Source organism: Myxocyprinus asiaticus, chromosome 24, assembly GCF_019703515.2.
Source record: "Myxocyprinus asiaticus isolate MX2 ecotype Aquarium Trade chromosome 24, UBuf_Myxa_2, whole genome shotgun sequence".
Classification (NCBI taxonomy): Eukaryota; Metazoa; Chordata; class Actinopteri; order Cypriniformes; family Catostomidae; genus Myxocyprinus; species Myxocyprinus asiaticus.
This window is the reverse complement of record NC_059367.1, coordinates 38,062,048-38,077,417: the sequence shown is the minus strand read 5'-3', so window position 1 is coordinate 38,077,417 and position 15,370 is coordinate 38,062,048. Positions and strand designations below refer to the sequence as shown.

The 15,370-nt window shown below is 43.2% G+C and overlaps 1 protein-coding gene across 1 annotated transcript in view; it reads right to left on the bottom strand.

Moving 5' to 3' along the window:
• LOC127415489 (phosphatidylethanolamine-binding protein 4) overlaps nt 1-15,370 on the bottom strand; it is a 234,243-nt gene that overhangs the window by 46,498 nt on the left and 172,375 nt on the right. Inside the window, exon 5 of the mRNA XM_051654275.1 lies at nt 2,899-2,944. Coding sequence (XP_051510235.1) covers nt 2,899-2,944 — 46 coding nt within the window. The remainder of the gene's footprint in view (nt 1-2,898; nt 2,945-15,370) is intronic.

Sequence of the window (15,370 nt, the reverse complement as noted above, 5' to 3'; positions counted from 1 at the left end):
ATTCCTATGTGGTTGATATGGTGTCCATTCACATTGCAACAAAATCTTTAAATCAATACTTTTTTTCCAAAAAAAAAAAAAAAATACTTTTACAAAATAAAGCAAAATTGCAAAAGATATTAAGACTTGTTTTCAGAATGTTTCTTAAATAAGGCTGGGTAAAAATATATTATATATATTTAAAAATATATATTCTATTGAATATGTGACCTTCATTTGAACAATCCAAAATCCCAAGACCGATCTTTTAGTTTTTACTTTAAAGTTTACTTCAGTTTTGGTTATTTATATCTGTTAAATAAAAAGCAATTGAACTGCATAGTTTGGTCACTGTTGTTAATTTTACAAATTAATATTTTTGTAATGCACCAAGTTAGAAGGTCCCCCATATAATAAACAGCATTAGCTGAGATCATTTCTTTAATATGTAAGCAAAATGGATTAAAAATTAAATTTACCCAAATGCACCCCAAAAAATTATTTGTTTTGCTCCTTGTTAAATGTACTTACTTAAAATAAGCTAATTTAACACAATTCTTGAATTTGTTGACAACTTAATTTCAATGGGTGCAATCAATTAAAATGGAAGTTCACTTAATCCATTTGCAGTGGGACAACTTAAATAATTTTCGATGGCCAAAACTAGATGCATGTGACGTCAGGTTCCCAGCATGCACCACGGCATGAGTAAAAACTGCAAATTCATGTCTTGATATTTGCTCTTTATTGCAATATTTGCACTGGTGGTGTTGTGTTTGTTGTCCCTTTCTGTTTTGTGTCATGTAAGTGCATGTATTTTCCAAAATATTATTGTTGAGTATCACCGTCATTGTGGTTTGTGTGTTGGATGTTAAGAACCCCGCAAGCCTGATTGGAAAACCTGATTTAAAACTCATCGGCAAGATGTCGTCTTCTCTTGCTGAGACTTCAAGCTAACAGCTTGTAACACTTACAACAACAATTGCTCAAAGAATCTGCAAACTTTAAGAAAATAAGCCAGGACATTTGCATTTTTAACAAAACTCCTTTATTAAGACACAATGCCATGAACCTCACAAACTTTGGCAAATCCAGCAACTATTTTTTTTTTCATAAGCACCTGTTTTAGTCTACAGTATTTAGACCCTGATAATTTCTCAACTAATTTAAAACACAGATAAATCAATGGAGAAAAAAAAAGAACTTCATACTCAATGTGCATAGAACTACACAAAGCCGAAAGGGACAAATAGTGTTTTATTTTTTAACCACGTTTTAATGTACACTGGTAAAAGCATGCAACATTTGAACTTTGAGTGTATTCTGAGGCTCAGACAAAGTTTGTGGGACCTTTCCAGAAATATTTGAAGACTTACTTTATATAAATGGCACCTCACCGAAGTAGCATTTAAACTTTTATTATAAAAGTGTATTATATTCCAATATTTCATCAAAAGGACGGCCCCACATGTTTTCACAGAGGTCTGGGCTAAGCCCCGAATATCCACTGATCTGTACAACCACCCCTGAGAAATGATAAACCAAAATTAATGTCTGCTAATTTGCAGTTTAGGCCTATAAATTTAATAAAAATGTTGGCTTTTAAATATAATGTTAAATGAATATTCCGGGTTCAATACATGTTAAGCTCAATCGACAGCATTTGTGGCATAAAGTTGATTACACAACTAAATTTCAACTTGCCCCTCCTTTTCTTTTTTTCTTGTGTTACAGTGAGGCACTTGGAATAGCAATGGAAGTGAATGGGGCCAATTCGTAACGTTAAAATACTCCATTTTAAAAGTACAGCCACAAGACATAAACAATATGTGTGTTAACATGACTTTAGTTTGATAAAATCACTTACTAACCTTTTCTGTGTAAAGTTATAGCCAATTTTATAACTTCCGTTGCCATGACGACACAAAGGCGAAACCGTAATTACTTATAACGACCATAAAAATTACAATTTGAAGAACTTTATAGCTCAAAAATACACGAGTTTTAACAGAAGAATTAATGTAAATGCTTTTTAAAATGAAAAGCTTCATATACCTGCCTTTAAACCCTCCAAAAATTGGCCCCATTCACTTTCATCGTAAGTAACTGTAACTTTTGATAATTTTTTTCTCACCTTTTCTCCCCAGTTTGGAATGCCTAATTCCCAATGCACTCTAAGTCCTCGTGGGTGCATAGTGACTCGCCTCAATCCGGGTGGCGGAGGACGAATCTCAGTTGCCTCCGCGTCTGAGACCGTCAATCCGTGCATCTTATCACGTGGCTTGCTGAGCATGTTACCGCAGAGATGTAGCACATGTGGAGGCTTCACGCTATTCTCTGTGGCATCCACGCACAACTCACCACACGCCCCACCAAGAGCGAGAACCACACATTACAGCGACCACGAGGAGGTTACCCCATGTGACTCTACCCTCCCTAGCAACCGGGCCAATTTGGTTGCTTAGGAGACCTGGCTGGAGTCACTCCCTTGATTCGAACGCGTGACTCCAGGGGTCGTAGTCAGCGTCTTTACTCGCTGAGCTACCCAGGCCCCTAACTTTTGATTTTTTAAAGAAAAGGAGGGACGAGTCCAAATAATTTTTTGTAGTAACATTATGCCACAAATGCTGTTTATTGAGCAAAACTTGTATTGAACCTGGAATATTCCTTTAAATGTCTACTGGATTTTATCCTCGGAAATTGAAAAAATAAAATAATAAATAAAAATAAATTAATAATCCGTATTGGTATCAAAATCAGTGATATTGGCCTTGATAGTACTTGTTATCGGATCGAAGAAGAAGAAAAAAAAAAGTGGTATCGCCAATACTTAATAAACAATGGTAAAACCAATGCTTGCTTTTGCAAACATCACCAGTACATGCATCTTTAGGCAAAATCTAAAAAAAAGACACTTACCAGAGAGTTCAGTGCCTCTAATATGTCCTTTCTTTAGTGCTTTCCCCTGCAGAAAGAGACAGTGAACTTGAGAAAGAAAGAGACAGACAGACAAAGGGTGCTTATAAATACAAAAGCACTGCTGCAAATCCGGCTTTGTGTGATGTGTTCTATGTTTATGAATTAAAACAATGAGGGCCCGGGGATGTGTTGCGTTTCTCTTCTTCATTCATCATCCGATGGCCAAAAAACCACAGCTTAACTGCAGCTTGGCTCATCCGAGACCCTCCACGTCCCTATAACCTAGCCAGGCTTTAATGTGTCGATGATGGCCCAAATCGGGATCTTCAATATTTAATATCCTGAGACAAAGTAAATTCCCAGGCAAATTAAGTGAGTGAGTGACTGGATTTCAGAGTAGCAAATTCCCATAATATTAAATGTATATTAAGCTACTGTTGCCTAGGAACAGAGATTCATGCTGAACTTTCTATGAGTTGCGTGTTTTTTTTTTCTCCCCCAAAGGGCACTCCTATATTTGTCATGTTTAAACCCATATTCTTAAGCAGATCTAATGGTTTCACTTAAAATAGCCCAGTGATATGTTTATCAAATGGATTTGATTCCTCTGTGCTGTAGCTGTAAGCTGTTGTTTAGACTGCTCGATACAGTAGCCTTGTGAGCTTTGTGTAGGAAAAAATCATAATGAAAAAATTCCAGCCCATGGTCTGTTCTTAAAACCTATTTAGAATGGGAAGTCCCTTCTGTTAAATACCTTTCATAGTTTGTCAGAGTTGCTGCACTCTGTTATTGTCAATCAAGCAGCCCCTGCCATGGACAGCACACCACTCATCATTGCCTCCTACAGGAGGATGGAGGTACTGCAGAGAGAAGGCTAACCTTTTGACTATAGGTGAGACTATGAGTATTTACTTCAATTACAATAAGCATTTTGCAATTCTGGACAATTGTTTAGTTGCAAGAGTTTCTCTCTTATGAATAACATTTATGTGAAAAAAAATCTTTATTTTACCAAACCTATAGTCTGTTATCTTTTTGCCGGGAAACACAAAAGGAAATGTTTTGAATGCATGTATGGAAAAAATACAACAGAAAATAATAAATAAAAAATGTTGTGAGGAACACACACACACACACACACACAAACACACGGGAAGTGACATCACTTCCTGTTCCTGTTGCTGACGGCACGCTGCACGAGTGTTTGTAGCTTGCTAGCCTGCTTGGCATTGCTTATTCTTATTCTAATACTTCATCGCTTTATCCTTTGCCATTTTACCGCGTGCTTCGGGTTTTTCTGCTTTTCTACTCTTTCATCTGTGTGTATTTTACTGCACGCACCCGTTTCGCTCTGGGGTTTTTTCTTTCTTTTTACCGCTTGTCTGCATCTCGCGTCTCGACTGCGTGCATTCGTTTTCTCCACTGTGTTTTACACGGATTATTGCATTGATCTCAAACATCTGCTGATTAGGAACCACATCGATCTCAATCCCTCGCCACTCAAGAACAACCACAACAAAAACAACAAGAAATTGTGGTAAGTCATGGCATCCACTCATGTTATTGCTTCCTGCATTACATGCCACATGTTTACTATAGCTTTTTCCGACAGCAGTGAGGGGTTTACATGTGATAAATGTAAGGAATTAGTCAGGCTGATGGCAAAGACACGCATCCAAGTGGAGCAACTAGTGGAGGTCAGTGAGAAAGAGAAGCCGGTAGATACTGTTTCGGATGCTGGTAGTACAGCGAGCAACACACACTTTGGTTCTGGCTGAAGAGCCCCCACAGCAGGGCGATTGGGCGACGTCTCAGCGGCATACTCGCTCAGCAAAGCGACACCACTCGCCCATTCCTGTTAGGGTTTCCAGTCGATTCTCCCCATTCAGTGATGCACCCACTGGGAATCATGTTGAAAGAGCCCTAATAATTGGTGATTCTATTGTAAGGAACGTGGAAATAGAGAATCCAGCCACTTTTGTTAAATGCATTTCGGGTGCCAGAGCATCTGACATCAAATCAAATTTACAAGTGCTGACTAATGCTAAACATAGATTTTCTCAAATTATTATTAATGTCGGCACTAACGAAGTCCAGCTTCGCCAGTCGGAGATCACTAGAGATACATTTAAAGAGGTGTGTGAACTTGCAAAAATGATATCAGACACTGTAATATGCTCTGGCCCCCTCCCTGCTCGTCATGGTGACGAGGTTTATAGTAGATTAGTGTCACTGAATGGCTAGATGTCTGAGTGGTGTCTGGAGAATAGCATAGAATGTATAGACAATTGGAAGAGTTTTTGGGGTAGACCTGACCTGCTAAAGAGAGACGGACTCCATCCCTCCAGGAAAGGTGCCGCTTTCCTCTCTAGTAATTTGGCTCACAGTCTTAATAATGATAGTATTTGACTAACTGGGGCCCAGGTCTGGAAGCAGATGAACTGGTTAACCCGAACGTCTGCTAGCTGTCTTGAAATGTCACACAGGTCACATAAACTACAACACAGAGACTGTATCACCTAGACATCACATCGAGACTGTGTCTGTTCCCCGAACTACCAAACACAGAACTCTCACTAAATAATTAGAAAAAATTAGATTAAGGTTAAAAAAACAAAAACAAAATTGAAGATAAACATCATATAAAGGTAGGGCTACTAAACATTATATCTCTTTCTACCAAAGCACTAATTGTAAATTATTACAGATCATAGTTTGGATGAGCTCTGTCTGACTGAAACCTAGCTTAAACCAGATGAATATATTAGTTTAAATGAATCTACTGCCCCAGGTTATTGTTATAAACATGAGCCTCATCTGAAGGGTCGAGGAGGAGGTGTTGCTACAATTTACAGTTAAGTTTTTGGTGTTACTCAGAGGACAGGATATAAGTTTAAGTCTTTTGAACTAATAATGCTTAATATGACACCATCAGATATAAATACAAAAATCTCAGTCGTCTTTTGCCCTGGCTACATTATACAAATTACTCTGGTTTCCTTGGTGAATTTGCTAATTTTCTATCAGATCTAGTAGTTTATGTAGAGCTTTAATGCTTGGTGACTTCAACATTCACATAGATAATGAAAATGACACATCGGGATTAGCATTTATCGATATTCTCAACTCTCTTGGAGTCAGAAAATGTGACAGGACCAACTCATTGCCATGATCATACGCTAGATTTAATTCTGTCATATGGAGTTGATGTTGATACTATAGAAATTCTACTGCAGAGCGATGACATCTCAGATCATTACAGTCTCTTGTTTGTTGCAATCAGCTAATGTCACTCAATCTACACCATGCTACCATTCAGGTAGAACTATTCTTTCGTCCACTAAAGATAGCTTCACTAATAATCTTCCAGAATTGTCTCACATACTCAGTAAGCCAAAAAGTCTAGAAGAACTTGATGTAATAACAGAAAGTATAAATACAGTCTTCTCTAGCACTCTTGATAGTGTCACCCCCTTCGATTAAAGAAAATTAAAGAAAAAAGCCTCACACCATAGTACAATGATCACACTCATTCTCTCAAGACAGCAGCTTGGAAAATGGAGCGCAAGTGGAAGAATACATAATTAGAGGTATTTCGCAGTGCATGGAAGGATAGTGTCTGTAGCTACAGACAGGCACTAAAAGCTGACAGGTCAGCATATTTTAGCAAACTCAGAAAATAACCACAACAATCCTAGGTGTTTATTCAGTACTGTGGCTAAATTGGTTAAGAATAATGCATCGACTGAACCAGATATTCCTTTGCAGCACAACAGTAATGACTTCATGAATTTCTTTACTGATAAAATTTAAATAATCAGAAATATAATTGGAACTATGCAATCAATTGTCACAGCACCTCAGAAAACAGTGTCTGATAATTTAGCTTACGAGCAACTTCAATCCTTCACTGTCACAGGTCATGAAGAGCTAACAAAACTTATCAATAAATCAAAAGCCACAACATGTATGTTAGATCCAATACCAACTAAGATCTTAAAAGAGGTATTCCTAGTAATCTCAGAACCTCTCCTCGTTATCCTTAGGACATGTCCCAAGAAACTTTAAAATGGCAGTTATCAAACCACTTATTAAGAAGCCACAGCTTGATCCTAGAGAATTGGCTAATTATAGACCGATTTCAAATCTACCATTTATGTCAAAAATACTAGAAATGGTAGTGTCCTCCCAACTGTGTTCATTTCTACAAAGAAATGGAATATATGAACAATTTCAGTCAGGATTTAGGCCCCATCAAGGTACAGAGACTGCACTTATCAGAGTTACAAATGACTTGCTCTTATCATCTGATCGTGGCTGCATTTCTCTTCTAGTGCTTTTAGATCTTAGTGCTGCCCTCGACACGATAGATCACGACATTCTCTTGAATAGGCTGGAGAATTATGTTGGCAGTAGTGGACTTGCATTAGCATGGTTTAGGTCCTATTTAGCAGACTGCTAATATAAATTTTTTTGTTTCCATGTTTCAACCATGGGATTCATATCCCGAGGTCACCAGAGCCAGCCAGATCCAGCACCGTTCCTGCTTGGTGTCGGACTCCACTTCTTCGTGTCGCTGAAAGATGACGACAAACTACATCCGGTGCCAGCCGGATACTTCATATGCCACTGTCTGAACCTTGGATTTAGGATGGACCCCATGCACACACACACGCACACACAGAAAATCTTACCCTCCTTCAAAAATATTTTATTTTATTAAAACAATAGACCTTGGGGGCCTAGGTAGCTCAACATGTAAAGAAGCTGACTGCCACACCTGGAGTCGCAAGTTGGAATCCAGGGCGTGCTGAGTGACTCCAGTCAGGATTCCTAAGCAACTAATTGGCCCGGTTGCTAGGTTCACGTTGGGATAACCTGCTCGTGGTCACTATAATGTGGTTCTCACTCTCTGTGGGGCGCGTGGTGAGTTGTGCGTGGATGCCACAGGGAATAGCGTGAGCCTCCACACGCGCTAGGTCTCCGCGGTAACATACTCCACAAGCCACGCGATAAGATGCGCAGACTGACTGTCTGAAACGCGGAGGCAACTGAGATTCATCCTCTGCCACCCGGATTGAGGCGAGTCACTATGCCACCACGAGGACTTAGAGCGCATTGGGAATTGAGCATTCCAAATTGGAAGAAAAAGGGGAACCCCCCCCCCAAAAAAATAAAATTTATTTTTGGCTGAACTTTTCCTTTAAATCTCTTAAGAATGGCAGCAACCAGACATTATAAAAGTACTCAAGATTACAATAAAATTAAAAGCAAATTTAAATATGGGTAGGAAAGAGAGAAACAATCACGATCAAATTATTATATATCCTTTGGATTTCACAATGGTTTTAAATTCACTTGGGGTAATTAGATCTTGAAGTTTAAGGACAGTTTGCAAATTGTTCCAAGAGTATGGAACTGGAAACATAACCCTTGTGTTGTGTTCATTTTATACTAACACATTTTGTGTTCCTGGTCAAAAATGACCCGCCCACTAAGATTGTTTATAAATCTCTCATATTGCACATATTATCACAAGATATTACATTAGATTTTTTTATCAACTTCTTTTTTTAATAATGTGGCAGCGGGGGCGTGGTCAAGCATCTCTCCGGAGAGAGAAAGCGGTACGGGCGCTTACACCTGAGCTAAATTATGTCTAACACCTGTCTCTAATTTCAGTGAGCACGGGGAGAGCGGCATAAATAGAGCCAGACTGCAAGTAGATGAGAGAGCGAGCCTGGGCACTGATTGTGAAGCCAAGAGTTTATTGTTGCAAAGTTGAGAGTTTATTTTGTGAAGTAGCTTGTGGATTTTTTAGAGTGAGTTACTGAACAGCGTAAAAGCCTTGAAAGACTGTATTTGCTGCAGTGAGGAAAATAAACGCTTACCTGAACCAGGAAAAGCTGCTTCTCGCCTCCTCTTTACACTGGTGCCGAAACCCGGGACTGAAGTTTGGTTGAAAATGGATGGAAGTTGCCCCATAGAGTCCTCCCAGTTGGTGGAGATCCTCCAGGCCCTCGCTGGCCTACATCGGAGCCACCAGCAATCCCTGCTTGAGCTTCAGCAAGATCAAGACCGCCGGTTTGTGGAGCTCATGCGCGCTCAAGCAGAGGACCGACAGGCGATCCGGAGCCTTCTCAGCCAGGAGGCAACCCCAGCCGCGACCCCGGACACCCACACGCCGTTACCCCCGCCTGCGTTACAAAAGATGGGGGCGGCGGACGACCCAGAGGCATTCCTGGATCTCTTTGAATGCACTGCCGAGATCTGGGGCTGGCCGCTCGACCAGTGGGCGGCCCGACTCATTCCGCTACTGTCTGGGGAAGCCCAGCTTGCGGCTCAACAACTACCAGCGATGAGCCTCCTGGCCTACGGAGACTTAAAAAAAGCCATCCTGCAACGGGTTGGTCGGAGTCCGGAAGAAAGTCGTCAGCTCTTCCGGAGCCTGAAGTTGGAGAACTCCGACCGCCCGTTTGCCTTCGCCCAGCGGCTTCGCAACGCCTGCCGAAGATGGTTGCTAGCGGGGGACCGCGGCATCAACGCGATCATCGACCAGGTGGTACTGGAGCAATTAATTCGACAACTGCCAAAAGGGACGGCGGAGTGGGTCCAGTGCCACCGCCCGGCGTCGCTGGAGGAAGCTATCCGGCTTGCGGAGGACCACATGGCAGCGATCCCGAGGGCGGAAGAGCCCTCCCTCTCTCTCTCTCTCTTCCCCCTGTCTCATTCCCCTCCCCTATCTCCTCTCATTCTGCTCTCTCTCCAGGTCCCGTTCCTGCCCCACGCAGACGAGGAGGACTTCAGCCACGGAGACCAGTTCCCCGGGTGTGGGAGGCGACACCTTCCCCTATACCAATGCCCCGCCGCTCTCCCCCTCGGGGGGGGGGGCGCCCGCCGATGCAAGTGCGGGCGTAACGCCTGGGCCGGCCTGCCGGAGGTGCGGAGACCCGGGCTACTTCCGAGATCAGTGACCTCTGATGGAGCTGACGACAGTGGTGCGGGTCTCTGACCTCCCACAGGCTGCCCCCGACCGGGCCAGAGCGTACCGGATACCGGTAAGTGTCAAGGGGGGTACTCACCAAGCGTTGGTGGACACTGGGTGTAATCAAACCACTATCCACCAACGCTTGGTTCAACCCGAGGCATTGGTCACAACTAAAACGGTGAAGGTGAAATGTGTACATGGGGATATTCACAAGTATCCGGTGGTGACCCTGACAATTAAATTTCGGGGGAAAAAGCATAGAGTGGAGGCTGCGGTTAGTTCCCGCCTCACCCATCCGCTGATTTTGGGGACTGATTGGCCTGATTTTAGAGTTTTATTAAAGGGAATTTGCGCGGATGGGTCCTGTATGAAAATAGGGAGATGTGTGATGTGTGATGCTCTGGCAGGGGAGGCGGAGCCGGGGCCGTCCTCGACAGCTCCACGTCATGATGACGAGAGGGGGAGAGGCTGCAGCCCCTCCCCTTCTCAGGGAATTCCCTGACGGGGATTTCCCTTTGGAGCAATCGTGAGACGAAACCCCTCAAACACGCCTTTGACCAAGTGAGAGTCATCGATGGTCAACGACTCCAGCCTGACATCGCACTTTCATACCCCTATTTTGCAATTATAAATGAGCGGTTATATCGAGTGACACAGGACACTCGGACCAAAGAGGATACAACCCAACTGTTGATTCCAAGGAGCCGTCGGGAAATGGTATTCCAGGTGGCTCATTATAATCCCATGGCAGGTCACCTAGGAGAAAGGAAAACACTGAACCATCTAATAGCCCGTTTCTATTGGCTGGGCATTGGCGGCGATGTCCGCAGGTGGTGTGCGGCATGCCGCGAATGCCAGCTGGTTAACCCACCGGCCACCCCAAAAGCGCCATTGCGCCCTCTGCCTCTGATCGAGGTCCCTTTTGAGAGAATTGGAATGGACCTCGTCGGGCCATTAGAACGGTCAGCACGCGGACATCGCTTTGTATTGGCCCTAGTGGACTATGCAACGCGATATCCGGAAGCAGTGCCTCTTCGCAACATCTCAGCACGCAGTGTTGCGGAGGCACTCTTCAAAATAATCTCCCGGGTGGGGATTCTGAAAGAAATCCTCACCGATCAAGGCACAACATTTATGTCACGAACACTACGCGAACTGTACGAGTTATTAAATATTAAATCGATTCGCACCAGTGTATACCATCCTCAAACGGATGGCCTGGTGGAACGATTTAATAAAACCCTCAAAAACATGATTCGTAAGTTCGTGCACGATGATTCTAGAAATTGGGATAAATGGCTCGACCCCCTGTTATTTGCAGTACGAGAGGTCCCGCAAGCCTCCACTGGCTTCTCCCCATTTGAGCTGCTGTATGGGCGACGCCCACGCGGCGTGCTTGATGTAATGCGAGAGGCCTGGGAGGAAAGACCTTCAAACAGTAAAAATGAAATTCAGCACTTTCTTGATCTTAGAGCAAAACTCCACACCTTGGGGCAACTAACACAGGAAAATTTGCTCCAAGCTCAAGAACGACAGCACAGACTGTATGACAGGGGAACTCAGCTAAGGGAATTTGCACCGGGAGATAAAGTGCTTGTATTGCTTCCCACATCGAGCTCTAAATTACTCGCCAAGTGGCAAGGACCCTTTGAGGTCACACGACGAGTGGGAGATCTCGATTATGAGGTTAAACGAACCGATAGAGGGGATGCACGTCAAATATACCACCTCAATCTCCTGAAATTGTGGAGGGAGGCGGTTCCCGTGACGTTGGCTATGGTAGTTCCTGAGAAGGCAGAGCTCGGACCAGAGGTGAGTTCAAAACATAAACAGTTCACCCCGGTCACTTGCGGAGACCACCTCTCACCGAGCCAAATCGCGGAGGTTGCAACAGGAGTTTGCAGATGTGTTCTCCCCTCTACCGGGACGTACAAACCTCATCCATCACCACATCGAGACCGAGCCGGGGGTGGTGGTACGTAGCCGCCCCTACCGACTACCCGAACACAAAAAGAAAATTGCTCAGGAAGAATTGGATGCGATGCTTGATATGGGGGTAATAGAAGAATCCCACAGCGATTGGTCCAGTCCAGTTGTTCTAGTGCCTAAGAGCGACGGGTCTGTGCGATTCTGTGTGGATTATAGGAAAGTCAACGCGGTGTCTAAATTTGATGCATATCCAATGCCTCGTGTTGATGAGTTGCTCGATCGGTTGGGCACTGCTCATTTTTATTCGACATTGGATTTGACGAAGGGTTATTGGCAGATCCCCTTGACACCAATTTCACGTAGAAAACCGCCTTCTCCACACCGTTTGGATTACACCAATTTGTGACACTTCCGTTAGGTTTGTTTGGAGCCCCGGCTACGTTTCAGCATCTCATGGACCGAATCCTCAGACCGCATTCAGCTTACGCCGCTGACTATTTAAACGACATCATCATTTATAGCAATGATTAGCAGCGGCATATGCAACATCTGAGGGCGGTTCTGAGATCGCTGTGCCGAGCGGGACTCACAGCGAATCCGAAGAAGTGCGCGATTGGACAGGTGGAGGTACACTATCTGGGGTTCCACTTGGGCCACGGGCAGGTGCGTCCCCAAATTGACAAGACAGTGGCGATTGCGACCTGCCTGAGACCCAAGACCAAAAAGGGGGTGAGACAGTTCCTGAGGCTGGCTGGCTATTATAGAAGGTTCGTGCCTAATTATTCGGATGTCACCAGCCCGCTGACTGATCTCACTAAAAAGGGAGCTCCAGACCCAGTCCAGTGGACGGAGCAGTGTCAACGGGCGTTCACGCAAGTTAAAGCCGCACTTTGCGGGGGGCCGCTTTTACATTCACCTGACTTCTCTCTCCCTTTTGTTTTACAGACAGATGCTTCAGACAGGGGGCTGGGGGCCGTACTCTCGCAGGTGGTGGAGGAGCGCCCGGTGCTGTACATTAGCCGTAAGGGAAACTAAGTACAGCACCATGGAAAAGGAGTGTCTCGCCATCAAGTGGGCGGTCCTCACTCTCCGATACTACCTGCTGGGGCGGGCCTTCACCCTCTGCTCGGATCACGCCCCACTCCAGTGGCTCCACCGCATGAAAGATACTAACGCCCGTATCACCCGTTGGTATCTGGCTCTTCAGCCGTTTAAGTTCAAGGTGGTCCACAGACCGGGGGCGCAGATGGCTGTCGCCGACTTCCTTTCCAGGAATGGGGGGGGAGTGGTAGGCAGGCCGGATGCCGCCCCGGCCTGAGTCGGGCGGTGGGGATATGTGGCAGCGGGGGCGTGGTCAAGCATCTCTCCGGAGAGAGAAAGCGGTAAGGGCGCTTACACCTGAGCTAAATTATGTCTAACACCTGTCTCTAATTTCAGTGAGCACGGGGAGAGCGGCATAAATAGAGCCAGACTGCAAGTAGATGAGAGAGAGAGCCTGGGCACTGATTGTGAAGCCAAGAGTTTATTATTGCAAAGTTGAGAGTTTATTTTGTGAAGTAGCTTGTGGATTTTTTAGAGTGAGTTATTGAACAGCGTAAAAGCCTTGAAAGACTGTATTTGCTGCAGTGAGGAAAATAAACGCTTACCTGAACCAGGAAAAGCTGCTTCTCGCCTCGTCTTTACAAATAATAATAGATTTTGAACTTTTTTTTTTTTTAATTAACCACTTGCTTGATCAGAACAAAATAGGTGTCATTTTAAAGCCTAAAATCTGGACTTTACAATGCATATAGCTGATCCTACCAATTCTTACATAATGCTTTTTAATATGATGACAAATTAGAACTATTTCATTCTCATCATTTGCAAATTTGTTATCACAACAATTATATTCAGAGTTTGTAAAACCATAAAAAGATGAGATAGCCATGTGTTATATATCATTGGAAAGGCCTCAATTAGTAGAACGCAATGAGCAAATATGTTTCACTCAGAGGCTAAACTGCATAGTGTATGAAATTCCCACAGGCACACATTAAAAACAAAAATGGAAGTGTCTGTCACATTTTTTCTTATACATCCCGAAACATACACTGGCGGCCAAAAGTTTGGAATAATGTACAGATTTAGCTGTTTCGGAAGGAAATTGGTAATTTAATTCACCAAAGTGGCATTCAACTGATCACAAAGTATAGTCAGGACATTACTGATGTAAAAAACAGCACCATCACTATTTGAAAAAAGTCATTTTTATAAAAATCTAGACAGGCCCCATTTCCAGCAGACATCACTCTAACTCCTTATCCATGATCAAACTAAATTGCTAATTTGGCACTAGAAAATCACTTGCCATTATATCAAACACTGCTGAAAGCTATTTGGTTCGTTAAATGAAGCTTAACATTGCCTTTGTGTTTGTTTTTGTGCTGCCACAGTATGCAATAGACTGGCATGTATTAAGGTCAATATTAGGTCAAAAATGGCAAAAAAGAAATACTCGACATTCAATTATTGTTTTGAGGAATGAAGGCTATACAATTCTTGAAACTGCCAAAAAAATTAAGATTTCATACAAAGGTACACTACAGTCTTCAAAGACAAAGGACAACTGGCTCTAACGAGGACAGAAAGAGATGTGGAAGGCCAGATGTACAACTAAACAAGAGGATAAGTACATCAGAGTCTCTAGACACCTCACATGTCCTCAGCTGACAGCTTCATTGAATTCTACCCGCTCAACACCAGTTTCATATACAACAGTAAAGAGAAGACTCAGGGGTGCAGGCCTTATGGGAAGAATTGCAAAGAAAAAGCCACTTTTGAAACGAAAAGCCTTCAGAAAGAAAAGGTTAGAGTGGGCAAAGAAACACAGACTGTTGGACAACAGATAATTGGAAAAGAGTGTTATGGATCTTAACACCATTGAGCTTTTGAGGGATCAGCTAGACTGTAAGGTGCGTGAGAAGTGCCCAACAAGACAGCCACATCTATGGCAAGTGCCACAGGAAGCGTGGGGTGAAATGTCACGTGAGTATCTGGACAAACTGACAGCTAGAATGCCAAGGATCTGCAAAGCTGTCATTGCTGCACATGGAGGATTTTTTTATGTGAACTCTTTGAAGTAGTTTAATTTTTTTTCAAATTGTAACAGTAAATTTTCACATTAATAATGCCCTGGCTATACATTGTGACCAGTTGAATGCCACTTTGGTGAATAAAAGTACCAATTTCTTTCCATAAGAGCAAAATCCGTACATTATTCCAAACTTGTGGCCTCCAGTGTACATATAACATAGACAATGACATATAGTAACTTACAGCAGACTATTCAGATTCAAACAAGCCATTTTATGCAACATAAAATGATCAGTAGACCTTGAAATATTCCTCAATGAGTGTACAAAAGAGTGGAAAGACGATGCACAAGGGGGCGCTCAACACACAATGTGAATGTATGTGTGTGTGTGAGTTGGTTTTTGTGGTTTACGAGGACATTTTTTTAGGTTACACACTAGTAATTACGAAGGATTATGACATTCTACAATAAAATATACT